This window comes from Hyperolius riggenbachi, chromosome 3, assembly GCF_040937935.1.
Source record: "Hyperolius riggenbachi isolate aHypRig1 chromosome 3, aHypRig1.pri, whole genome shotgun sequence".
NCBI classification, from domain to species: domain Eukaryota; kingdom Metazoa; phylum Chordata; class Amphibia; order Anura; family Hyperoliidae; genus Hyperolius; species Hyperolius riggenbachi.
This window is the reverse complement of record NC_090648.1, coordinates 489,031,066-489,058,896: the sequence shown is the minus strand read 5'-3', so window position 1 is coordinate 489,058,896 and position 27,831 is coordinate 489,031,066. Positions and strand designations below refer to the sequence as shown.

The 27,831-nt window shown below is 41.6% G+C and overlaps 1 protein-coding gene across 4 annotated transcripts in view; it reads right to left on the bottom strand.

Moving 5' to 3' along the window:
• SCUBE1 (signal peptide, CUB domain and EGF like domain containing 1) overlaps window positions 1-27,831 on the bottom strand; it is a 359,575-nt gene that overhangs the window by 121,615 nt on the left and 210,129 nt on the right. For 3 of the 4 annotated variants that reach the window (XM_068278171.1, XM_068278172.1, XM_068278174.1), the window contains 2 exons: window positions 27,562-27,687; window positions 13,078-13,194 (listed from right to left, as the gene is read on the bottom strand). In XM_068278171.1, coding sequence (XP_068134272.1) covers window positions 13,078-13,194; window positions 27,562-27,687 — 243 coding nt within the window. Of the gene's footprint in view, window positions 1-2,731; window positions 2,822-13,077; window positions 13,195-27,561; window positions 27,688-27,831 lie in introns of all 4 variants that reach the window. The other variant, XM_068278175.1, reaches the window with a different exon arrangement.

The following is a 27,831-nucleotide window of genomic DNA, read 5'->3' as shown; positions in this document are numbered from 1 at the left end:
GTTATTTCCCACAATGCAATAAGGCTCCCGCAGTGTGATGTCAGGACCTCAGAGCTGTGAGGCGCTGACATCACACTGTGGAAAGAGTTTCTGCATAATACCAGCCATACAGAGCCCCCAATGATCCGTTAGAGAAAAGGGGGTATCAGCTACTGATTGGGATGAAGTTCAATTCTTGGTCACGGTTTCTCTTTAACAGACACAATGGAATGTGTTATTGAGCTTAAAATGTAATTATATCCACCACATTTCCCCAATGTAGCCAATTTCTAGAGAGGACATCAAAAAAGCAATGAAGACAAGAAAGTTCATGGACGTTCCAAGAATTGTGATGGTTGTAGTTTCACCTGTGGGCATCACTTCTCCCAAGTAACATTCCAAACGTTTAATCGCAGCTTTATTCCTTTAATTGATACACCTGAACTTTTAGAGGAATGTTTTCATATACACAACCAGGGCTTTGGAGTGACATTACTGAGCTGTCAAGTTAGGAGGGTAATTGGAGTATGAGGGCTAAATAGTGACAGCTGTATGCTTTTATGCAAGGGGAGTGATGGGAGGGGCCAGGACTAAACAGTGACAATACTCTGCGCTCCAGTAAGGAGGGTAATGGGAGGGGCCAGGACTAAACAGTGACATTACTGTGCACTCCAGTAAGGAGGGTAATGGGAGGGGCCAGGACTAAACATTGACATTACTGTGCTCTCATGTAAGGAGGGTAATGGGAGTGGCCAAGACTAAAGAGTGACATTACTGAGCTCTCATGTAAGGAGGGTAATGGGAGTGGCCAAGACTAAAGAGTGACATTACTGTGCTCTCATGTAAGGAGGGTAATGGGAGGGCCCAGGACTAAACAGTGACATTACTGTGCTCTCATGTAAGGAGGGTAATGGGAGGGGCCAGGACTAAACAGTGACATTACTGTGCACTCCAGTAAGGAGGGTAATGGGAGGGGCCAGGACTAAACAGTGACATTACTGAGCTCTCATGTAAGGAGGGTAATTGGAGGGGCCAGGACTAAACAGTGACATTACTGTGCTCTCATGTAAGGCGGGTAATGGGAGTGGCCAGGACTAAACAGTGACATTACTGTGCACTCCAGTAAGGAGGGTAATGGGAGTGGCCAAGACTAAAGAGTGACATTACTGTGCTCTCATGTAAGGAGGGTAATTGGAGGGGCCAGGACTAAACAGTGACATTACTGTGCTCTCATGTAAGGAGGGTAATGGGAGGGGCCAGGACTAAACAGTGACATTACTGTGCACTCCAGTAAGGAGGGTAATGGGAGGGGCCAGGACTAAACAGTGACATTACTGAGCTCTCATGTAAGGAGGGTAATTGGAGGGGCCAGGACTAAACAGTGACATTACTGTGCTCTCATGTAAGGTGGGTAAAGGGAGTGGCCAAGACTAAAGAGTGACATTACTGAACTCTCATGTAAGGAGGGTAATGGGAGGGGCCAGGACTAAACAGTGACATCACTGTGCTCTCATGTAAGGAGGGTAATGGGAGGGGCCAGGACTAAACAGTGACATTACTGTGCTCGCATGTAGGAAGGATAATGGGAGGGGCCAAGACAGGGGCAGCTCTATACACTCATGTGAGGAGGGTAATGGGAGGGGCCAAAAATAAACAGTGACAGCTCTTTGCTCTCATGGAGGGTAGATGGGATGTGACAGCGCTAGTGACATTGTTGTACTGTTGTGTGGGGAGGAAAATGGGATGGATGAACAAGAGTCTGCCCAAAGTTTAATAAATCAGTCTACAGTCGATTCACTCATTAACTTTACCCAAAGTCTGATAGCTCCTTTACAGCCTGACTAAAAGCAAAACTGAACACGGCAGACTCTAAAAGGCAACACTTTGTAGAAATCTAAGTGATCATACTTTCAAACATCTTCCTATGAACTGCAAGTCCTACATCCCCAGTAGTCATACGGTTTCTGTAGTAATGCAGGGATGCTGAGAAATCAAGCCTGACATCTATTGTTCTTCCTAATCATGATTAACTGACGTCCTCAACAACTGAATCCAGAGAGGAAAGGAATACATTTGTACAGTGGTGGCAAGTCCTTTGGCCCAAGAAGCAGATACTCTGTTCTACATTTTCTATACACTGATTATATTAATTTATTATCTTGATTGCTATAAGATTTTGCCTTAGCTCATTTTGCCTTAGATGTTGTGAGGTTGGTCTTTATTTGTGGAGTAGTGGATGGGGAAATATTGCTCTGCCCCGAATTTCTCTCCACTATTACACTATATAGTGAGACTTGGCCTGAGAAATCCACACACAGGAAACTGAGATGGTACGAGAAAGCAAATAGAGTTCACCCCAGAGGAACTCCGTTATTAGGTATGAGGTGGATTTGGGGGGTTCATCTTTCTGTAAGAGAGAAGTGGCAGGAACGATATGAAAAAATATTCTGGAATTCGGCCTTCGGCATCACAGAGTCAGAAAGTGAAAGATATTCTCCTCAACTGAGATACAATCAGTGGTAACCAACTAGACTGGATTCCAAACTAACACAAAAAGTATTTGCCAAGTACGAGTTTCACCTCTCACCCTTATGGAGATTGTAAGGATAGTTCTGTGTAGATCACTGACGCCTAACCAATGGTTTGCATTGACTTGGCGTCTCTTCTAGTGATGACACACTCACACGCACACTCACCCACACACAGAGGACACAGTTCTCATAGAAGAAGTAAAGTGGAAGGAAATTTTTACCCATAAGGAGTCTCCGTTTCACCCGCTTGTCCACATCACTTACTGACGTGGAATTGTACTCAGAACTCTCAATTGCAGCCTCATCCTTTTCTAAAACACAAGTAAGGGACAAACATGGAGCATTTGGTTAATCAAAAGCCCGAATCTTCTAATCAGAGCTTCTCGGCAATGTGCACAACCATAGCCTAAAAAGCCAGCAGTGATCGTTCGAAACCCCTTCCAACGAGTGTGTTAATTCCCCCGCCCCACCACCATGTGCCCTTGTTAATGCCCATTAGCAAGAAAATGATTAGTGGCCTTGGAAACATGGGTGGAGTTATACACATGGAAATGAACCTATTAAGAACATACAAGGCAGTGAGAGAGAATGAGAAGGATCTGGTCTCCTCAGAACCAAGGATGTAACCAGAAGGCATGAAGAGCAAAAGACCGGTGATGGATGATGAGACATTGAAAGACAAACCTTTGAAGAACGTGACACGAGAAAAAAATAAAAAAGGCACACACAGCATGCACATAAACCAACCAGAGGTAAAAAGAAGGAGTAGAAAAAGTTCATTTGGGCAGTGCTGGTTGCCTGTTGTCTATGGATACATTTAAGTAGACATTCAGATGTTGCAAAAAACCCCAAGATTCTTGTAATTGGTTGACATGCAGTGAAGCGAGAAAAAGCAGCAGAAGGAAGTAGGATAAGAATTATTTTGTTTAATATATTATATATATTTTTTTTTTCTTGTAATGCGCATAACAACTTCCATACAGCAACACAAGAAGAAGGTGAGAATCTAATCATCTAGAACAGGTTAGGAAGACATAGACAACACAGGTAAGGGTGGCTAAGGGTGGTAAGGGTGTTAAAGCAAAGGAAGGGATCAACAAAATGAATGGTTACCGATGGGAAGAAGAGAGGCTGTGCGGTGGAAAAAGCGTTAGGGCTTGAAGGGAGGAGCCACACATATACATATTTTTTAATCGTATATGCCAAGTAATATCAAGATGATTTGCAATAATTGTTTTCGACTTTATTTAGTGTTCTTAACTTACACTTGATGGTTTCTTAAAATATCTACATTTGAGCCAGATGTGTTTTGAAAAAGAAAAATGGATGTCGTATCCCCACCAGCACCAGCACCCCCGTTACACCAGTAGGCGGCTAAGCCTGAATTTATATAGGTAAGTATGGTGTGTACACCATACTAAACTTAGGGAATACAAAAACAAATATATGCTGTATATATTTTCAATAATTAATTTCCTGATTTCCTGCAACTTGTCTAGAAATAAAACTATACAGTATATACTGTATATATATTTTATTATTTAATGTACATCTATATAGCCGCCAAGTGAGATTTGGACCTTTTGTTCAATTCAGTTTTTTATTTAGTAGATCATTTTTAATCTTTTCATTAAAGAGGAACTGTCGCGAAAATCTTAAAATTTAAAACACATAAATAAGAATTTCATTTCTCCCAGAGTAAAATGAGCCATAAATGACTTTTCTCCTATGTTGCTGTCACTTACAGTAGGTAGTAGAAATCTGACATTACCGACAGGTTTTGGGCTAGTCCATCTCTCCATAGGGGGGTTTCTCTGCATAGCCTTTATTCTTTATAAAAAGACATTCCCTGAAAAAGATTTATACACAGATGCGGGCAAGCCTCCCTGCTCGCTGTACACTATTTTGGCAGTTGGATGAAACAATTGGCATTCACTAAGTGCTTTTGAAAATAAAGAAAACCCTGAGGACCCCCCTATGTGAAGATGGGCTAGTCCAAAATTTGTCGGTAATGACAGATTTCTACTACTTACTGTAAGTGACAGCAACATAGGAGAAAAGTAATTTATGGCTCATTTTACTCTGGGAGATATGTACTTCTTATATGTATGTGTTTTAAATTTTATGATTTTCGTGACAGTTCCTCTTTAACTTTTCAGTGGTCTGCAAATGAGAAAGGAAACAAAAAGTAGGTGAATAAGTACTGTCAGTAAGTATTTTCTTGCTTGCTGGTTTCCTAGAGGGCATTTTATTGATAAGATGTTGAACTACCACCTAAGAGAAAACTCAGGAGAAAAAGTGAATGGCATTCGGGCCTGGATTTTTATCTAGGGAACAATCATATTGTTTTGTGAGTTAATCCATCATATTGATAAGACTTTACATTAAAATACAGCCTTTACAAAGGGCACCAAATTGCTAGAAATCGGCTAGTGCCCATTTTAACACCTTTGCTCCCTGATAGGGATGTTAACAACGTAATTGAGAAAGAACAATAATTCACAGGGAAATTCTTTCTTTTGCCGATGACCAGCGATAAGCAAGCTTCTACTGCTTTCTGTAGTAAAAATAGATGATTTTATACACAGGGAATACTTGGGAATGCTTTCAAATGTTCTTAAATATAGCAAAGAGTAGTTACTGAAAATTTAGCTTGGGGAGGGGGGTATAATCCCAATTTAACTGTGTTTGATTGCCAATTAATCTCACAACGAGATTAGATTTCTCCCTAAAAACCCTACTGACGCTTTGCGGTGAAGGACACTTTTATAAACCTCCCTCCATATTTTTTGCTTGGAGATCATAAATGTTATTGCAAACCTGGCCTGGACTTTTAAAAATTGTCTCCTATTGGAGAGAGAAAGTAGCCAACCTACTCGCACAGGATTACCGCTCTGAGCTGCGGATTTCCATTCTGAGCCTGACTCGGGATTACCGCTAAGGACACTACTTGAAGTGTTAACCTATGTCTAAGCTCCATATTTTATCATTGAATGCATTTGTACGCTATTGTGTGTCTGTGCATTGGTGGCAGCTAGATGAACCTCAAACACTTCAAGTTGAGTTTAAAATACCTTCGCAAAAAAAAAAAATTGAGGTAAGCGAGTTAAATGTAAGTCATGGCCAGAGAAACTAGAGGCCATTTTTCAGTTTAGTATGTTTTAATTTTGGTAATTACACATTAATTCTCCTCAATTCTGGAGAAATGGGATTGATTGATGGGGTTGTCTGAGTGGATAGTACTGATCATGTCTCATTTCTAATTTTTGTGTAAGCTAAAAACAGGAAGCGGAAATGAGATATTATTGTGATCAGCCATTTAGAGACTTGCAATTTAATCGTTTGAACAATTCGATCACTTTCTCTTCTAGAGAAGAATTTATGGTAAAAAAATTGAGCACTTCTATTTCTGGTTAACTAAATCCCATGTTGGTTTCTCACAACCCTCAACCAGAATTTCCATTTCTACCCAAATACGAGTAAAAAGCCAACTGGTCAAGAGAAATGTACTAACACTCTTCCAACATGCAATCAGGTAAAGAATCGCGATTCTCAAAAAAGAATTTGCAAATAATCTCTTTTCACAAGATCAGCAGCTGGATGAGAGCAAATTAATATTTTACTCTTCTTCGCAATTTATTTTAGGTAATTACCCCTTAAAGGACAACCGAGGTGACATGTGACATAATGAGATAGACATGTGTATGTACAGTGCCAAGCACACAAATAACTAGGCTGTGTTCATTTCTTTCTTTCTCTGCCTGAAAGAGTTAGACATCAGGTATGTGAAAGTTTCTGTCCAGGTCAGGACCGGGTCGGACTGGGTCAGACTATAGCATAACTCTCACTGATAAGTAATCACAGCCATAAAACACTTTTCTGCCAGTAAATGGCTTCTGAGAGCAGGAAAGAGATAAAAAGGGTCAATAATTCATAGATTTGAGCTCTGGCATACTTCGATGAAGGTGTCATTCATCAGAGACATTGAACCAGTAAAAACTTAAAAAACTAGATTCAAATATAAAATAAAACTGTGGGATATCTAAAAAAAAAAAATCATTTTTAGGAGGAGGAGGACAGATACAATTGCTTTTCTTATTAGTTCATTTTCACCTCAGATGTCCTTTAAGTTGATTAAAAACTTTCCGTTTTTCTTATTTCCTATTCTATGGATTACAAAAAAAAAAAACAGGTGGTAAGTTTTCATGATCTATAAAACACTTCTCTGGCGAGCCCGCCTTCAACTTCAATATCTATGTATGCAAATGTTATTGTTGTTGATAAGCTGAATGTCTCATCTTTCACAATGTGGTAAACATTTGGTAAAATTTCGCAAGTCATCTTGATATCAACTGGTAGATATACAACCAAAAAAAAACTAGAGTGGGTGCCACCTTTAGCTTTTAGTTACGGCTGTTGGTAAGGTTCTTCTCATGCATTACATAACAAATAAATAGGGGAAGGAAAAAGGGGAAGGCAGGTGAGCAAACAGACAAATGCATTAGACAAAAGTAGAAGGACTGTTTGTCTAGTGTTGCAAAGGTTTGCAGTCTTGTCGCAATACTTCAAGCATCACACCATCTTTGGGACATCTTTGGCATTGTGAGGCAGGGATAGGCAGGGAAAATCTTTTTGTAAATAATGATTATTACCGTGTACCATACAGTGATACAATTTGTTTTTGACCGTTGAGGTTTTCCAATAGAGTTTGAGACAGATTTCTTGATTTTCTTCTACGAAAATTATTGCGTTAATTCCATGGCCTAGTATAATTTAAAAAAAAAATTGTCAATGCTTACTTGAGCCATTTCCAACCACAGTGAGGGCAACGGGAAAGTAACAAAACAAAAATAGTGAGTTGTGCAGTTGCCGTCACTAGGCAAACTGTTTTAATAAATCCAGAACAGCCTTGAAAAAAGTTCCACATGCAACTGTGCCTGCTTAGCTGGTAATTTACTATCCAATCAGCAATGTTCACTATGATAAAATACGCAAAGTGTATGCAGCTTGAAATTGGGCCAAGTTCTTTTAATTCTAAGATGGCTACAATTTGCGTAAAATCTGCAGGTAATCCGGGATTATCTGCTAGCCAACTTCCTTGGGTTCCTGTGGTTCTACAATCTGCCACATCTTCAAGCAAAATCACAAAACAGGGCAAAATAAATAATTCCTGAACCTGAGCACCGGAAATTGAGGGAATTTGGAGGGGGATGAAGCGATATTCAGTGTCATCTGTATGGTCACATGGCATTGTTTATTTTATTCCGCCTCACAACATCAAAGTGGTCCAAAAAGATGGAGATGAGCTTTGAAGAGTAATCACGCAAGCCCGCAAGGTAAGAAGGAGGATTGTGGGAGTGAAAAGGGAAGCTGCCTATCTCCGCAACACTACATGGCTGAATGAACGACACATTTGACAAGTTCTAGATTAGATCAGGCTGCAAACGAGGCTCTTTTTGAGTTTTAATTTCAATTTAATATCAGCGCATTATGATTTTTGGAAGTTAATCTGTAAACTTGTTTCTGCTTTTTTTATTTCTTTTTTTTTTTTTTTTTTTAGACAAGACAGGCAAGCAGGGACCATCACCAGAAAGCAGAGTAATTTTTGAAAACGAAATAATAATAATAAAAAAAAAAAGGATAAAAATGGAACAATAAATCACAGAAAAAAAGCTTATACTAACTTAAAACAGGTTATGAAAAGCCAAACTGAACAAGAAAGGAGGGGGTGGGGGGTTGGGGGGGAGGCGAACACAGGAATCCAATGGGATTGACAATAAGGATGTAAACATGTATAAAACATTATTAATTGACGATACAAAAACAGCATAGCTTTATTTTTCTTAAATACAACAGCGCTGTATTAACAATACACAGAATGCTGATGTGTGTATTTAAATAGCCACTTAGTCCAAACACAGCTCAGCTCACTTCTCCTTCAACAGACCCCTCTTTTTTTGGCAGTTCACAGAAAGCACAGGAAAAACAAACTGTTTCATAATGCAAAGCACAATTTCATGGACAGCATAGCAACAATTTACAGGAGGAGACCTGCGAAAAGTTAGACTCAAATGGAAAAAGAAGCAAAGATATATAAGTTAATAGAATGATAAATTAACGACCATTTAATTAGCACAAAGACTGTTGTAAGACGCTTCACCTGTTGTTGATCTGATTCTCTCCCATGATCCTCTGGAAGGATTGGCAAAGCATCATGGGAGGTGAAAATTGACAACAGCTGGAGGGCTGTTACAGACCACTCTTTCAAATGTTTGCATGTATTGACACCATCAGTCCACACAAAACCAAGATTCAAGCATACGGTATGATAGATATTGGCTGTACAAGGGTTCTTACTACAGCCCATTGCCACCCCACAAGAAGGTCTCCTTCTCCTATTCGTATAATTAAAGTACAACTCCAGAAAGGTTTTAGGTGTTAATTGGTTTCCCCACTTTGACCTCACTTCCTGCTCTTGCTGACCGTATTGCGAGGAGGTGTTAGAAGGACATAAAAATTGGCCAAAATTGGATGTGTATACCAGGCTTACATTTTACACAAGCCTACGTGGTTGTAATATGCTTCTATGCAATGGCTATGTGTTCTCTTTGTGGAGTGTAATAAGCAATAGGGTGAGTTGCAGCTTAACCACTTAACGACCAGCTAACGCCCATAGGCGTCAGCAGGTCTTAAGTGGGTTACCATGGAAACGGCCGCTCCATGTCAGTTCACGGAGGGTGTCTCGCTGATCGCGGCTCGACGGCAAAATGTAAACACGCGGGGAAGAAATCCCCGCTGTTTACATCATACGGCATTGCTGCGCAGCAGCGCCGTGACGTAGATCGGCGATCCCCGGCCTCTGATTGGTTATATATTTGGTTTCCTCCCTTAGTCAATGGAAAATTGCAAGTTAGTAAAATGATTTGCTCCTTGCTACCTAAAAGACTCAAGGGCACCATTTGAGGTTAAAGGAAAATACGTTTAATCAGCAGGTAAGGTTGGTGGAATGTGGATGTCAGAACTGGTTCTAGAAGATACAATAGACAACAGTTTATGTAGATCGAGATAAATATCTGATTATCATTTATGTTCTTTTTCAGGCAAATAATCCAAACTTTCCAAGATTTTTTTACGCTCGTCTGGATCAGCTGTGGTTTCTTACTGTAGCTGTAGAACTAACTAGATGAACTCAATAGTCAACCCAACTATGTAACTGGTCATCGTTTATTGGTTGAACTTCATGGATATGTGACTTTTTTTTCAGTGTATGTCACAGCAAGACGGATTGCAATAAAAATCTCAAAAAAAGTCCTAAACCTTTCTTATGCTACTAGCAATGTGTTTTTTATTGCAGACTGTGTCTCACTTACATAAAAGCCACCTCGTTTTCTGATTTTGTAGACTATCAGTAGAAAGGAAGTTCCGAGAACCCTCGTAAACCAGTCTGATGGAAATAGATAGCCCGCATGGGTTTGATCTATTCCTCGTTCTATCCAAAAATAAAAACATTTGTCTGGCGTCCCACTTTAAATTATACTGCGTATAATGAGGCACGAGAATTCACCATTCTTCAGCAGGAGAAGTGAGGCACCACAGCATGGAACACAGATGAGTCTTGTAGGAGAGATATATTACTATTTTAACAGTTCATAGTTTAGTTAAGGCTGGACTTTGGTGGCCGAATCAAACACTGGCTTGTCTTATCTCCAGAAGACTCCAGGGTCAAAATATTCCCACCAGAGTCCCGAGTCCTAAAGATTCTCTCCAGACAACCTCATTCCTGCTACTTCAGAAGGGGTATCCCGGTGTTTTATTTTTTCTTGCTGAACCTCAACATCATAAAATAAATAAAAAAGAGAGAGAAGACATTCTTGTGCCGGCTGTGCCGGACGGGTGGCAGGGGTGTTGTTGATGGAGTTCCCAAGAGACGGAGATATAAGATTTAGTACAACAGCATCAAAGTTCAAATATAGGTTTTGGGTGGAATGAACCTTTAAAGGAAAAATTGTAGTGAGAGGAATATGGAGATAGCTATCTTTACTCTCCATATAAAAAAATACATCTGACCTGGCTATCATGCTGATCCGCTACTACTACTGTGTTTGTTTGCAGGCAGATGTAGGTGGCTGAAGGTGATAGTAGTCTGGCACAAAGCGACTTACCAAAATGTGTAACAGGTAGGTGGTAAAGGTCCGTCAGATGTCACACGTAGCAGATTACAAACGCTGACTGGCCATGTAGGTGGTCCTATTCAGTTGCAGATAAAGCACCCAACTGGTGACCAATTGATGGTTGCTTGACAGCTAAATTCTCTAACAGCTGCACGCATCAACTACCCTTCTGAACTACCCTTACTCTATGTCACCCAAAACCAGGAAACCAGTGTGTAGACTTGGTGTTCTGACCCTACTCTGGTTGCATGCATATCCTGGGTGCGACTCCCCTGGCTACATGACTCTGAAACTACTAGAGCCCAAAAAAAAAAAAAGCATTGTAGCCAGGTACCTGCAGTTTTTTTGTAATATGGAATAAGGATATCACCCTCAATATCTCTCTCAACACAAGCTCCTTTAAAGGGAACCTGAAGTGAGAATAGCAAAAAGGCTGCCATCTGTATTCCCTTATAAACAATGCCAGTTGTCAGGCTGTCATGCGGAGCTTATGGCTTTACTAGTTTTTGAGTCAAACACCTGCAACAAGCATGCAGCCAGAGCAGTCACACCCAGTGTCGGACTGTGAGGTGGAAAAGCTGAGGAAATCCACCTGCTGGCCAAGCAGCAGTAACCCTGTGTAATCACTCCCAATAGAAACCTGCAACAAGTCTTTACTGTGAGCAGCAACACCTGATTACTGCTGCTTGGCCAGCAAGGTGATTTCCTCAGTTTTCCCACCTCCATAGCTCCCAACTGTCCCGTTTTCGGAGGGACAGTCCCTTTTTTGGGAGCCCTATCCCTCTGTCCCTCTTTCACCCTCATTTGTCCCTCTTTCAGGACTTTGTCCCTCTTTCTATGTAAATATATATATTTCTATACTAAAAATGTGTTTGATTGACTCAACTTTATTCCCAACCTTTAAATTGATATATTACTAATTTTAAAATGTTACTATGAAGGAAAATGAACCAGGATAGAAAGGACCAGTGTGGTTTGAATTACGAAAGAACATATGTTTCCTATGAAATCTTTATGGTATGCGTGACTAGGGGTGTGGCAGGGGTGTGATCAGGGGTGTGGCAGGGTGTGGCTTAAGTGTCCCTTTTTCTCATCTCAAAAAGTTGGGCCCAGTCCGACAATGGTCACACCAGAGTCACAGCATCTGACCTGCACATTTCTGGCCAGTGACTTATCGTATTAGAGGCGGAGCATCAGCACTGAAGTAAAGCAACCCCCAATTGTTTATTAGAGAATGAAGATGGCAGCCTCCCTATTCCTCTCACTGTAGGTCCCCTTTAAAGGTACTGATGATTCAATTCAAGAGAATGCACCTTTAACAAATTATAATAATCTCAGGATAAACGTACCTTTCAACAAAGCAGAAAATGTAAATACATTTAGCAGGCCAGCAAATAACAACCACCATACTGTATATATATATATATATATATATATACCCAGAACATTGAGACACGCCTACTGTACACTTCACCCAATCAGATCTCTTCTTTCATTAACCACCACTAGAAAATGACTTTTTGGTTGCTATGGGCACAGAAGTACATTCCTTCTGTTTTCACGATATTATTATTAGGTAGTATATTTTAATAATAATATAATTACTACCTAATTACTACCTAATAAGATAATAATATATTATTAGGTAGTAATTAAAAATGGTAATAAGACTCTAATGGTTTCGAGCTGATACAAATTTTATGTTAAGCAGAGACTTGCATTTTACTTGTCAGTATAATAATAATAATAAAAAAAGATGGTTTCTGTATCACATATTTAATTTATTTGCGTACATTTGTCATCGGCGCGGGGCTTTTTGGCGCAGGGTGAGCCGGATGACGGCTCACCCCGCTGCCGTACAAATTAGGGATGGTGCCAAACACTATTCCCCCTCTGAGTTGTTGCCACTCGAAGGGAGAAAGAATTTAGGCTCCGGCAATCACCGGATTCCCGAATTACCCGTGTGCGGGGTTCAGATAATAGCATTACCGATATAGCCGCGCCAAGCTTCAGAGCGCCCCAAAAAGCCCTGCTTCGCATCTATTTTCCCTGCGCCGCAATAATCCATCAAATACCAAATTAAATACCGCAATAGGTAAAGTTCTTAGTGAATTTCTCGGTAAAGCAGTTTTTGGTAAATAACCAAACTATTACCGCATGTGTGAAAAGGGGTTGAATCAATCACTTCCAACAGTTCCGATCTGACTTTTGATTGTCTCTCTGACAGATTTTCCAATCACTTCTGGTCAAAATCGATAAGAAAAACAGTTGGAAATCAGATCGGACCTGTCAGAAATGATTGATTCGACCTCTGTTAATCTATTGCAAAATTGCATGGTGTGTACCGGGCATTACACCGCCAGCGACTTACAAGAGAAAGAGAGAGTTGAACTTACCGATGCATGTTCTGCCGTCGGAGTGCAGGGCGTACTTTTGGTGACAGCCACACACTGGGCCCGTGTCCGTGTCATCGCAGGTGTGCTGACAGCCTCCATTTCCGTAATTACAGGTTACTATTTATAATACATGCGCAAACACAAATATCAATTACAAATAATAGGACTGGAACTTTAACTCTTAGTATAAAAGTGTAAAGAAAAGAAGACATGGTGCATGCAGGTTTAAAATCCCCTTCATTGATAATGGAAGTACAGAACACTGCATTGCTGGCTCTTCGTCTGAAATAGGACCCTACATGGCCTTCCACTGTTCACATACATTAGACTGTAGATGAGCCACATTTCTGTGCTCCACCCACTCCAGGCTCAGAGGCTCCACTTCCTGCTCTGCTGCTGTCCTGTACCATTCAGCTCCTGCAAAACACTCCAACTTTATGTCTTCCTAGTCACTTTCTGTTCTGCTAATTCTGCTTCCCTGCTCCATTCTGCAACCATGACTTACCCTAACTCCACCCTTATATATGCCCAGCCACTTCCTCTTCCTGTTGTGGCACTGCTTCCCTGCTCCACTCTGCTACCATGACACACCTTCACTCCACTTTCATATTTCTCCCCAGCTACTTCCTGCTCTGCTCCTGCTTCCCTGAAACACTCTACTCCTGCTAATACTCCAACTTCACCTTTATACGTCTTCCCTGCCACTTCCTCCTCTCCTACTGCTTCCCTGCTCCATTCTGCTACCATGACTTATGACTCCACCTTTATGTCTTCCAGCCACTTCCTGTTGCAGCACTGCTTCCCTGCTCTACTCTGCTATCGTGACCTACCTCGGCGCCATATTCATAGTTCTACGCAGCCACTTCCTGCTCTGATTCCTTGCTCCACTCTGCTCCTGCTACACACTCCACCTCTACTTTCATATGTATTCCCAGTCACTTCCTGTTCTAATAATTTTTCTCCCTGCTCCACTCTGCTACCACGACACACCCCAACTTCATCTTTATGTCTTCCTACCCACTTCCTGCTCTGCTGCTTCCCAGCTCTATGCTGCTACCAAGACACACGACAACTCCACCTTCATATGTTCTCCCTTGTACTTCCTGTTCTAACACTGCTACCGCAACTCTGCTACCGCGACACACCATAACCCCACCTTTATATGACTTCCCAGTCAATTCCTGTTCTGCTACTGCTGCCCTGCTGCACTCTGCTACTCAGGCGCAGTACGGCTGCACTCTTCCACAGAGAAGAACACGATAACAACAACATACTCAACAAGCTACAACAGCTATGATTAAGAAATAGACATCCGAAACATGTCAGTTGTGTGATTCCGGTGGATTTTTTTGGATACGTCCAACAATAAAGCAGTCTTTGTGGACCCTCTCTTTCCTTTTGATGTCAAGTGGGTTTGCTAACCCGGTCGTACACTGCCAAGCGACTTTGTGAGATGAAGCGGTATACACAAAGAAACGTTTATACCCAACAAGCTCTTGGCGGTTATGTTCATGGGATCCATGCGTGGCAAACTGTGGGGGTCAGGGGGATGTGGAAAGCCTCCGGAAGATGTCAAAGCTTCCCTATTTGTAGGAAAGTATCTATTTATATATACTGTATATTTATTTTTATATTTACTTCGGGCACACATTGATATACAGGGGAGTGAAAGAGCGACAACCCAGTGCATGGCGGAAGGGGAACAATGCACATGCACAAGTCGATCCTGAGCGAGTCGAGCCAGGGCTGAGGAGTTGGAACAATTTTCGGTACCTGGTGTCGGAGTTGGAAGTTTCATAAATTGAGGAGTCTGAGTCGGACCTGGATGTTTTTTGTACCAACTCCTCAGCCCTGAGCGCAGGCCTGGGCAAACTACGGCCCGCAGGCCGGATTCAGCCCACAACCACTATGAAGCTGACCCGGCGATAGAGGGCGGGATTCCGCTCCTCTTCCCTTCTCCCTCCACCTGTCCATTCAAAAATACGTGCATGTACAAGGGAAGAACTCCAGCGGCAATCTCCATAGCAATGGCAGCGTCATGTGACCCACCGTCAGTGCGTACCAGCGTGTCACATGATGCTGCTGTCGCCATGAAGATCGCCTCTAAAAAAATTCTATTGGGTGAGTTACTACCCAATCTCGCACGCCTTCTCCGTAGGGAGGGAGACGGACACTGTTGCTGCGGGCCTAGTTCTAGAGGAATGTGACCTGATCAAAGGAAGGTTCGTCCACCCCTGATCTACAGTCTTATCAAGGATTTATGTTATCTTTACTACAATTCAGTCAAACAAGGATTTACTAGATGCAAAGTTTGCCTGTCCAGCCAGCAGGGGGAGCTCTTCAAAAACAGAAGTATTATTAAAAAAATATAGTATATTTTAGTGTTAAACTAATGAATAAAATAGAACAAAAAGGAACAAGGAATTGGGCATAGTGGGAAGATCTCAATCAGAGCGCCTTACAAAGCATAATAAACAACCCAAAGAGATGGCAACAAAAATGGACGATCTGGAAAATAGAACAAGAAGAAATAACGTCAAAATTAGAAGAATTCCATCCGCTACTCCATCTGGAGAGTTGGAAGAATGGGCGCAGGATATTTTCAAGCTTATTACACAGTCTGGAAAAAAAAAGTAGCGTTGGATAGAATACATAAGATTGGAAAAGAAAAGAAAATGCTAGAAGGCCCGATTACGGATATTTTATGTCGGCTGATTTCGTTCAAAGATGAGGAAACGATTTTGATGATAGCAAAACTACATAAAGAACTGAAATATAAAGGCCGTAATATTGAGCTTTACCAGGATCTGTCATACAGAACGGAATATAGGCGTAGTTTAACCGCTAACAGATAAAATAAGCGAAATAGGATGGAAATACAAATGGGGATTCCCCCTATCTATCACTATTACAACAGATAAGGAAACTATTACATTGCAAGATGGAGAGGATTTAAAACCTGTCCTGCAGAAGCTCAACCTACCAGCTATGGAGATAGAGGGCTGGACAATGGAGGAGACACCATTGCCTAATATGAAGCTTGAAGTGAATGCGTGGGCAATTCAAGTGAAGAAATAGGATAAAATGACCTCATAGAGACTTTATATAGTGTTGGGGGGAGGTGGGGGGAAGTAAGGAATACAGGCCCTCCATTTTTGTTTTCTCACCATAGAACTTCTAGAGTGGGGAAACAAGAACGTCTAGAGTGGGGAAACATGGTGTCGGTGGACACAAAATGGGAAAGTTTTGTTAGGATGTCAGTTTGGAAAGGTGTGAATGATAAGAATTCCTACCTATTTGGTAAAAGAAGTAATGAAGAAGACCACTGGAGACTTTGTTTACACTTTGCGGTGTCACTCACCAATTTTTTCCCTCGGGATCTCTTCCCGGGGTTGGGTTTTGTCTTTCCTATGCTTGCTTCCTTTTCCTTTGTTGCAATGGTTTTAAAGGACATAATAAAATGAATATTTTAAGAATAGAAACACGGAATATTAAAGGGGCAAATTCAGGTCAGAAAAGAAGTAGAATTATCAAAGAAATAAAAAGAAATAAAATTGAAATAGCATATTTACAGGAAACACACTTTAAAGAAAAAAAATCCCTCATTTGGAGAATACGTTTGGAGATTGGTTCATTGGGTCTAATCTACAGAGAAAAACCTGTGGTGTAGCAATTATTATAAACCAAAAATTAGATTTTGAACTGGAGGAGAAATGTTGTGATCAAGAGGCAAGGATTCTTATCCTGAGAGGGAAAATCAATGGGGAATGGATTACCCTAGTTAACATTTATGCCTCACATAAAGGCCAACTTTCTTTTTTCAGAAATGTAACTGAAAATATAGAAAAAATGGCTAAAGGTAAGATAATTGTGGGAGGCGATTTCAATAGGACTATGGATCCAACAGTAGATAACTCAAGGAAAAAAAAATCCTTAATTTCTAAAGTATTAAAGAGACTCCGTAACAAAAATTGCATCCTGTTTTTTTATCATCCTACAAGTTCAAAAAGCTATTCTAATGTGTTCTGGCTTACTGCAGCACTTTATACTATCACTGTCTCTGTAATAAATCAATGTATCTTTCCCTTGTCAGACTTGTCAGCCTGTGTCTGGAAGGCTGCCAAGTTCTTCAGTGTTGTGGTTCTGCTATGAACTCCCCCTTCCAGGCCCCTCTATGCACACTGCCTGTGTGTTATTTAGGATTAGAGCAGCTTCTCTCTTCTCTTTTACAAGCTGGATAAATCGTCCTCTGAGCTGGCTGGGCTTTCACATACTGAGGAATTACAAACACAGGCAGAGCTGTTTGCAGGAAGAAACAAGCAGCCTGAAACTTCAGTGCATGAGAACAGGGGGAAAGAAACACACAAATGATCTCTTGAGATTCAAAAGGAAGGCTGTATACAGCCTGCTTGTGTATGGATGTATTTTCTATGTGTGGACATACTGTACATCAACCTACTTCCTGTTTTGGTGGCCATTTTGTTTGTTTATAAACAAACTTTTTAAAACTGTTTTTAACCACTTTTAATGCGGCGAGGAGCGGCGGAATTGTGTCAGAGAGTAATAGGAGATGTCCCCTAACGCACTGGTATGTTTACTTTTGTGCGATTTTAACAATACAGATTCTCTTTAAGGGGAAGAATAAGTAATATATTTAGGGCTAATACATTTATAGACATTTGGAGGATACTGAATTTAGGGGAAAAAGACTACACATTTTAATCTATCCCTCATGATACCTATTCTAGGATAGACCATTTTTTGATACAACAAAATTATGTGAAAGATATCATGGAGATTAAAATAGGAAACTTCGCCCTTTCAGACCATGCTCCAGTTATCTTAAAGAGAACCTGAACTGAAAATTAAAAGTCAAAATAAACATACACAAGTCATACTTACCTCCCGTGTAGTCTACTCCTCAATCTCTTTCTCCTCTCCTGTGTCCTGTCTGTCCACTGTGATCAATGGAATTCTCTGTCCTCCATTTTGAAAATGGCCATTACCCCATAACAGCTTCCTGGTCAGCACACAGTTAAACTGTAATATCGCCCACTTGAGCCATAGGGAAACATGGACACATCAGTTCTCCTCTCAGCTGTAACTGACTGCAACTGATATATAATTGACAGCAACTGATATATTTCAGTTCTGACAAAATGTTGTCAGAACTGGAAGGGATCATTGTCAGAAGAAAATGGTGCACTTCTATAAGGGACTGATGGCAGGGTAACTATGTAATGTTCATTTGAAGTTACCTCATGTGTTTATTTTAAATAATTTTACTCAATACAGGTTCCCTTTAACAATGAAGATTGGACCAGTAAAACGCCGGGCTGGTCTCTGGAGACTAGACTCAGAGCTGGTAAAGGATATGTATTTGGTACATAAGATCAAAGTAGCAATTGCGGATTTTTTTGATAATAATCAATCATCCTCTATATCGGGAAAACTTAGTGGGAAACTATGAAATGCGTGATACGAGGTGAAATCATAAAACAAAGCATAATCAAAAAGAAAAAGGAGACCGAAGCAGTTAATAATTTGATCAAGCAACTACAGTATTTGGAAGATAAGCATAAAGTGGATGCAAATACTTCGCAAAGAGAAGAGATTGAACAAACTAAATCAGATCTGAATAATATATTAAATATGAGATGTAAGAAAAAATCTGAGAAGCTATGTCGAAGCAATTCTCTATATCTAAACAAACCAGGAAAAGTAATGGCTGACAAGTTGAGGGGGGAAAGAGCAAAATAAGTTTATTGAAAAGATTAAGAACAAGGATGCTATCTTGGTTTATGATACACAGGAAATAAGTGAAGTTTTCCATGAATATTACAAGAATCTGTATAATCTGAATGACAATAAAGACAATTTTAGACCTGAAGGATTCTTAGATAAAGTTAACATGCCTAAATTAACTAAACTTGATCAGGATGAACTGGCAGAAGCAGTAAAAATGGAATAATTTTTAAATGTGGTCCAGAAACTGGCAAATAAAAAAAAGTCCTGGTCTTGATGGTTATACGAGTGAATTCTTTAAGAATTTTGCGATAGATTTAGCTGACTCTTTCTGCATAATGGTCAATGAAATATCAGAGGGAGCGACATTTGCTGACCTGACAAATAAAGCGATAATAACTTTAATTCCGAAAGAACAGAAATCCCCCTTAGAAAATACTAACTATCGCCTGATATCTCTAAAGGCCCGTACACACGCCGGACTGGAGGCAACGACGGGTCCGTCGTTGCCTCCCGCTGGGTGGGCGTGCCAACGACAGTCCGGCGTGTGTACGCACTGTCGGCGGACTGATACGGCTGCTTCTGAGCGATCCGCCTGGCGGATCGCTCAGAAGCAGCCGCATCAGTCCGCCGACAGTGCGTACACACGCCGGACTGTCGTTGGCACGCCCACCCAGCGGGAGGCAACGACGGACCCGTCGTTGCCTCCAGTCCGGCGTGTGTACGGGCCTTAATAAATATAGATGTGAAGATACATGCTAAAATTTTATCACATAGATTAAATGAGAAAATAGACGCATTACTAGTGAAACAACAAATCTGTTTTAGAAAAGGAAGATATATAAAAGATAATATCTACACGGTGATACATTTCATATATAGGTGTGGGAAGGGGGGGGGGGGGGGGGGGAGGCATCAGCTCTGCTGGCCCTGGATGCAGAAAAAGCATTCGATAGGGTGTTGAGAGAATATTTATATGCAACATTGGAAAAATTCGGCCTAGGTGTAAATTTTATTGATAGGATTAAACATTTATATATAAATCAAACTGCATGTGTAAATGGGAATGGTTTTCATTCAAAGGATTTTGGACTGGCAAACGGGGTCAGGCAGGGCTGCCCTCTCTCCCCTGTGTTATTTAATCTGATGTTAGAAACCTTCATTCAGACAATACAGCACGAAAATGAAATTAATGGTTTAACCCCCCTGGCGTTACAATAAAAATCGCCAGGGGGGCGGCGCAGCACTTTTTAATTTTTTTTTTTTAAATCATGTAGCTAGCCTAGCGCTAGCTACATGAGAGACGCTGTGCAGCGGCATCCCCCCTCCCCTTCCGATCGCCTCCAGCGATCAGAGCAAACAGGAAATCATGTTCAGAACGGGTTTTCCGGTTTGGCTTCCCCCGTCAACATGGCGATGATCGGGATGACGTCATCCACGTCATGGCGTCGGAGGGAGTCCCGATCCACCCCTTAGCGCTGCCTGGCGGTGATTGGCCAGGCTGCGCAAGGGATCTGGGGGGGGGGCAGCAGGGTGGGTAGCGGCGAATCGGCGCAGGGATCGTGTAGTGCACGCAACTAGCAAAGTGCTAGCTGCGTGTAACAAAAAAAAAAATATGCAAAGCGCTCCACCAGGGCCTGAGAAATCCTCCGCGGCGGCTTAGCCCGAGCTCAGCTCGGGCTTACCGCCAGGGAGGTTAAGAAGGGGTATGGAAGAACTTAAGATATGCGCCTTTGCGGACGATGTTATCCTGACCTTAACGAATCCAGGAGAATCAATAGGGAAAACTCTTAATTTAGCGAAAAATGTTGGAGATTATTCAAATTATAAAATAAATATAGCAAAAACAATGGTCCTCAACCTAGGCTGTAGCAATGAGACCAAAAAGAAAGTGATAGGAAATCATAAGCTACAATGGCATAATGATGATATTTGCTCTTTGCGAAAATTCTGGATAAAGAAATAGACTTCTGTACAACTACGTTAAAACAATGGAGATTACAAGGCTTTAAAGAGACTCCGTAGCAAAAATTGCATCCTGTTTTTTATCATCCTACAAGTTCCAAAAGCTATTCTAATGTGTTCTGGCTTACTGCAGCACTTTGTACTATCACAGTCTCTGTAATAAATCAATGTATCTTTCCCTTGTCAGACTTGTCAGCCTGTGTCTGGAAGGCTGCCAAGTTCTTCAGTGTTGTGGTTCTGCTATGCACTCCCCCCTCAGGGGGGAAAGAAACACACAAATGATCTCTTGAGATTCAAAAGGAATGCTGTATACAGCCTGCTTGTGTATGGATGTATTTTCTATGTGTGGACATACTGTACATCAACCTACTTCCTGTTTTGATGGCCATTTTGTTTGTTTATAAACAAACTTTTTAAAACTGTTTTTAACCACTTTTAATGCGGCGGGGAGCGGCGAAATTGTGACAGAGGGGAATAGGAGATGTCCCTTAACGCACTGGTATGTTTACTTTTATGCGATTTTAACAATACAGATTCTCTTTAATACTATAGGCAGAATAAATGTAATAAAAATGAATTTACTACCAAGACTTCTGTTCAAACTACAAAACCTGCCTATAGAAATACCACAGAATTGGTTCGCCACCCTGCGCAAAGTCTTTTCAAAATATATTTGGAATAATAAAACTGCAAGAATAACATATAAAAAAATTACAAGGGATAAAAACAAGGGGGACTAGCTGCGCCAGACCTTTTAAGATACTATCAAGCCATACTTTTAGGAAGAATACTAGAATGGAGGCAAGGTAATATCAACAAAATATGGGTTACAATGGAACAAGAGAGTATGGATATGCAGGGGGTGTTGTCATGGGATAAGTATAGAATTGGGAGGGCTTTGAAAAAAGCAGATCACCCGTTTATTTTGCCCGCCCTTAAAGGATACCCCAACTGACATGTGACATGATGAGATAGACATGGGTATGTGCAGTGCCTAGCACACAAATAACTATGCCATGTTCCTTTTTTTCTTTCTCTGCCTGAAAAAGTTAAATATCAGGTATGTAAGTGGCTGACTCAGTCCTGACTCAGACAGGAAGTGACTACAGTGTGAGCTTTACTGATAAGAAATTCCAACTATAACACACTTTCCTAGCAGAAAATGGCTTCTGAGAGCAAAAAAAGATGTAAAAAGGGGAATTTCTTATCAGTGAGGGTCACACTGTAGTCACTTCCTGTCTGAGTCAGGACTGAGTCAGCCACTTACATACCTAATATTTAACTCTTTTAGGCAGAGAAAGAACAAAAGGAACACATCAGTAATTTGTGTGCTAGGCACTGTATATACACATGTCTATCTCATCATGTCACATGTCAGTTCGGGTATCCTTTAAAGCATTCTTAAATTACATCAAAGCAAATGTTATAGGCACGCCACCGCTAATGATAATTCAAAATAACTCGGGATTTCCCACCTCAAGGGAACCAGGCTGGCTGGAAAGGAATAAGTTAGAAGCAGATACGAGAATAAATATAATACATGAAATGGAGACTAGGCCTCAATTCACAGAGCATTATCAAACGTTTATCAAACCCTTTTTTTAAATTATCAAACGTTTGATAAAGTGTTTGATAAACGTTTGATAATGCTCCGTGAATTGAGGCCATATGACCTATTTCGGGAGAGTACAAATACAAAGCTTCCTTGCGGGGTTAAAAAAAAAGGATGGACCCTTAAAGGGAAGGTTCAGGGAAACCTTTAAAAAAATAAAAATCCATATCCACTTACCTGGGGCTTCCTCCAGCCCGTGGCAGGCAGGAGGTGCCCTCGCCGCCGCTCCAGAGGCTTCCGGTCGTCTTCGGTGGCTGGCTGCCAGGTCGGGCTCTTCTGCGCTCCAAGGACAGGCTCTTCTGCGTCCCACGCGGGCGCGCTGACGTCATCGGATGTCCTCTGGGCTGTACTGCGCAGGCGCAGTAGTTCTGCGCCTGCGCAATAAAGCCCGGAGGACGTCCGATGACGTCAGCGCGCCCGCGTGGGACGCAGAAGAGCCCGTCCTTGGAGCGCAGAAGAGCCCGACCTGGCAGCCGGCCTGGCCAGGTCGGGTCGGCCACCGAAGACGACCGGAAGCCTCTGGAGCGGCGGCGAGGGCACCTCCTGCCTGCCACGGGCTGGAGGAAGCCCCAGGTAAGTGGATATGGATTTTTATTTTTTTAAAGGTTTCCCTGAACCTTCCCTTTAAGATGTAAATTAAACAAATTGGAAGAAAAATTTAAAGACAGGGTAGTACCTGAGAATCTGTTGCCCTGGCTGTATGACCACCTGGGGTTAGAAGTAAAAGAGCAGAGTATCCTTCTGTACAGACGGAAATGGGAAAAGGATTTTGGTGATAAATTAGAGGAATGGTGATGGGACAAAATGATCCCACTGATCTGGCTGCCCAGAAATATTAGTACTCAGTTATTACAATTTAAGATAGTCTCCAGACGGTATTATACCCCAGAAAAATTATTCCAGATGAAGTTAAGAGAGAATAACCAATGTTCGAAATGTGGGGCGGAGGGTGGGTATCTACTATACATGTTATGGCATTGTCCAATAACACATCATTTTTGGTTAGAAATTGAGCAGTTTATTAAAAAATACATTACTCCAGATGGAGATATGAACACCTTGGTGGCATTTTTGGACACAGCACAAAAGTGGAGGGGAGGACCATGGCACTTCTATTGGACTTTCTCTCTTTAGCAGCAAGGGTGATCATAGTGAAAGATTGGAAATCATTGAATAAACCGACTATGAAAGTGTGGACAAAACAAGTATCACACCTATTACTATTAGAGACGGGTGAGGAGGAAGGAATATTAGAGGGAGGAATTAAGAAGAACTTGCAGTCAGCCAGGGTATGTGGGAAGAGGCAAGAAAAACATACGAGGATAGGCAGAGGGGGATAGGGGAGTGACAATCCCGAATGGAGAGGGAAGAAGAAAGAGGGAGAAGATGTACTAGGTAGGGTTGATGAAAGGTTGGAGAACACAATATATAGACAGGGTGTAGATCAGGGGTCTCAAACTCAATTTAACGGGGGGGGGGGGCCGCAGGAGGCAAAGTCAGGATGAGGCTGGGCCGCATAAGGAATTTCACAATCGCGGCGCATCGTCGCCTCTGCCCGCCCCTCTCACTCTTTCTTCACAGAGAGGGGCGGGGAGAGTCGGCGATCCGTGTGGCGATTGACGTCAGGAGGGGCAGAGCTGAAAGCTCTGCCCCTTCCAGGAAATGCCGGCGGATTGTCCCCGGGCGATTTGGGAGCTCTGCAGCCCTCGTTTAGCGGCGGGGATGCGGCGGATTACTTGGGAGCACTGAAGCAAACTATAAGGAAGCTTTTGCTGGCGAGGGCCGCAAAATATTGTATCGAGGGCCGCAAATGGCCCGCGGGCCACGAGTTTGAGACCCCTGGTCTAGATGCAGAAGATGGAGTGTTGATGGTAAGAATAGATGCGTGGGAATAAATGGGAGCGTGAGGGTTATGAGAGATTGAATGAATAAGGCGTATATAATAATTTTGGTTATGGAGGAGAATTATTGTAAAATATTTGTACTTCTATAGAAAAATACTTTTCTTTTTGATTTTTTTACTAAGTAAATAAAGTGACAAATATTCAAACGATGATGCAAAACGAACCCAACACAAGAGGGCTTCAATGAAGCACAGTTATCTACGCGGGGTATAGTACAAGCAGTACGCCGAGGTTGAAATAAAAAAGAAAAAAAGAACAAAAATGAGGAAATAAATCAGTTTACTTCCCCTTTGGAATGAAAACATAGTTAATGCGTTTTTTTTATATGGTGGGTCGGGGCTATCTCAGGTGAGATCAGTAATAATTACACACCTGCGGCTCCTGCATACCTGGCATAGCACTTCTGCATCAGTACTTTACATATGACGTTTAAAAACAAATTTAGGTCATTAAAATCAACGGGGGGAACCAAGGTGAAAACAGGAAAAGCCACATACTAACGATATCTGACTAATTAAAATCTCTAAAAAGCAGACAACAATCTTACTGAAGGGTTTTCTGATTCTGTTCCGTTGTTTTTATAGGCTTTTAAAAGAGAATTGGGAGGAATATGCAGGTAGGACATACAGTGGGTTGCAAAAGTATTCGGCCCCCATGAAGTTTCCCACATTTTGTCACATTACTGCCACAAACATGCATCAATTTTATTGGAATTCCCTGTGAACGACCAATACAAAGTGGTGTACATGTGAGAAGTGGATCGAAAATCATACATCATTCCAAACATTTTTTACAAATAAATAACTGCAAAGTGGGGTGTGCGTAATTATTCAGCCCCCTGAGTCAATACTTTGTAGAACCACCTTTTGCTGCAATTACAGCTGCCAGTCTTTTAGGCTATGTCTCTACCAGCTTTGCACATCTAGAGACTGAAATCCTTGCCCATTCTTCTTTGCAAAACAGCTCCAGCTCAGTCAGATTAGATGGATAGCGTTTGTGAACAGCAGTTTTCAGCTCTTGCCACAGATTCTCGATTGGATTTAGATCTGGACTTTGACTGGGCCATTCTAACACATAGATATGTTTTGTTTTAAACCATTCCATTGTTGCCCTGGCTTTAGGTTGAGGGTCATTGTCCTGCTGGAAGGTGAACCTCCGCCCCAGTCTCAAGTCTTTTGCAGTCTCCAAGATGCTTTCTTACAAGTTTGCCCTGTATTTGGCTCCATCCATCTTCCCATCAACTCTGACCAGCTTCCCTGTCCCTGCTGAAGAGATGCACCCCCCGAGCATGATGCTGCCACCACCATATTTGACAGTGGGGATGGTGTGTTCAGAGTGATGTGCAGTGTTAGTTTCCTGCCACACATAGCGTTTTGCATTTTGGCCAAAAAGTTCCATTTTGGTCTCATCTGACCAGAGCACCTTCTTCCACATGGTTGATGTGTCCCCCACATGGCTTGTGGCAAACTGCAAACGGGACTTCTTATGCTTTCTGTTAACAATGCCTTTCTTCTTGCCACTCTTCCATAAAGGCCAACTTTGTACAGTGCATGACTAATAGTTGTCCTATGGACAGAGTCTCTCACCTGAGCTGTAGATCTCTGCAGCTCGTCCAGAGTCACCATGGGCCTCTTGACTGCATTTCTGATCAGCGTTCTCCTTGTTCGGCCTGTGAGTTTAGGTGGATGGCCTTGTCTTGGTAGGTTTACAGTTGTGCCATACTCCTTCCATTTCTGAATGATCGCTTGAACAGTGCTCCTTGGGATGTTCAAGGCTTTGGAAATCTTTTGTAGCCTAAGCCTACTTTAAATTTCACAATAACTTGATCCCTGACCTGTCTTGGACCTGTCTTGTGTGTTCTTTGGACTTCACGGTGTTGTTGCTCCCAATATTCTCTTAGACAACCTCTGAGGCCCTCACAGAGCAGCTGTATTTGTACTGACATTAGATTACACACATGTGCACTCTAGTCATTAGCACTCATCAGGCAATGTCTATAGGCAACTGACTGCACTCAGATCAAAGGGGGCCAAATAATTATGCACACACCACTTTGCAGTTATTTATTTGTAAAAAATGTTTGGAATCATGTATGATTTTCGTTCCACTTTTCACATGTACACCACTTCGTGTTGGTCTTTCATGTGGAATTCCAATAAAATTGATTCATGTTTGTGGCAGTTATGTGACAAAATGTGGAAATCTTCAAGGGGGCCGAATACTTTTGCAACCCACTGTATAGTTATTGGGAGGTATATTAAATACAGTTTTTCTAACAAATTTAATGTTGAAAGAGCAGCATTGGCGGCTATTGGCTGGTGAGATCTGCAGCACAGAGCTGTGTAGTGACGATCGGGAACCTTATAGTAAACTGATAAAGGGTGCCTCCTAGTCTCCTTCTTTTATCAGACTGGAGATTTTACCAAACAGCAGTAAGATTTTTGTACGCAGGTAGCAAAGGGCAATTCTGCTGATATTAATGCCAGGTGGACCACCTACCTATTACCATAGTAACATGCTCTTAAAGGGGCACTATGGCGAAAAATTGTAAAATTTTAAATATGTGCAAACAGACAAACAAGAAGTACATTTTTTCCAGAGTAAAATGAGCCATAAATTACTTTTCTCCTATATTGCTGTCACTTACAGTAGATAGTAGAAATCTGACAAAAGCGACATGTTTTGGACTAGTCCATCTCTTCATGGGGCTACTCAGGGATTTATTTATTTTCAAAAGCACTTAGTGAATGGCAGTTGCTCTGTCCAACTGCCAAAAAACTGTGTAGCGAGCAGGGAAGCTGGCCAGCATCATTGTTTAAATCCTTTTTAGGGATTATCTTTATAAAGAATAAAGGCCTTGCTGAGAATCCCCTATGAAGAGATGGACTAGTCCAAAACCTGTCACTTCTGTCAGATTTCTACTACCTGCTGTAAGTGACAGCAACATAGGAGAAAAGTAATTTATGGCTCATTTTACTCTGGAAGAAATGTACTTCTTATTGGTCTACATTTGCACATATTTTACATTTTACAAATATTCGCCATAGTGCCCTTTAATCTGGTAACTGATGTGGCACTAGTAGGTGAACGGCATGACTGGCAGTATAATGCTGGCAGTGTAACGCTCAGTTTAAAAAAGTCAAACACAAAAGTCAGAAACAAACAGCACAAGGCAGATAAATAAGAACACACACAGAGACGAGGAAGGATGAGGAGGACAGATACACTGATTATATATAAAAATCTGCAGCTACCTACATGTACAGTCCCTCTGGTTCTTCGCGAGATCGAAGCCTGGTCGACACTCACAAGCCACTCCCACTTTCGGCGTTTCGCGGCAGATATGGGCACATCCGTGGTCTTTGTTCATACAGTTCATGCCTTCTGTGAAAACACAAAGGAAGAGGAAGTCAAACGATCATTTTCACTTACCGATCCAACCTAATCTGACCTTCTGTGGGCCACACAGATCCACATGATCACCGTACGTGCAAATCACATTTCAAATCAATTGCCCACTTCTCACTG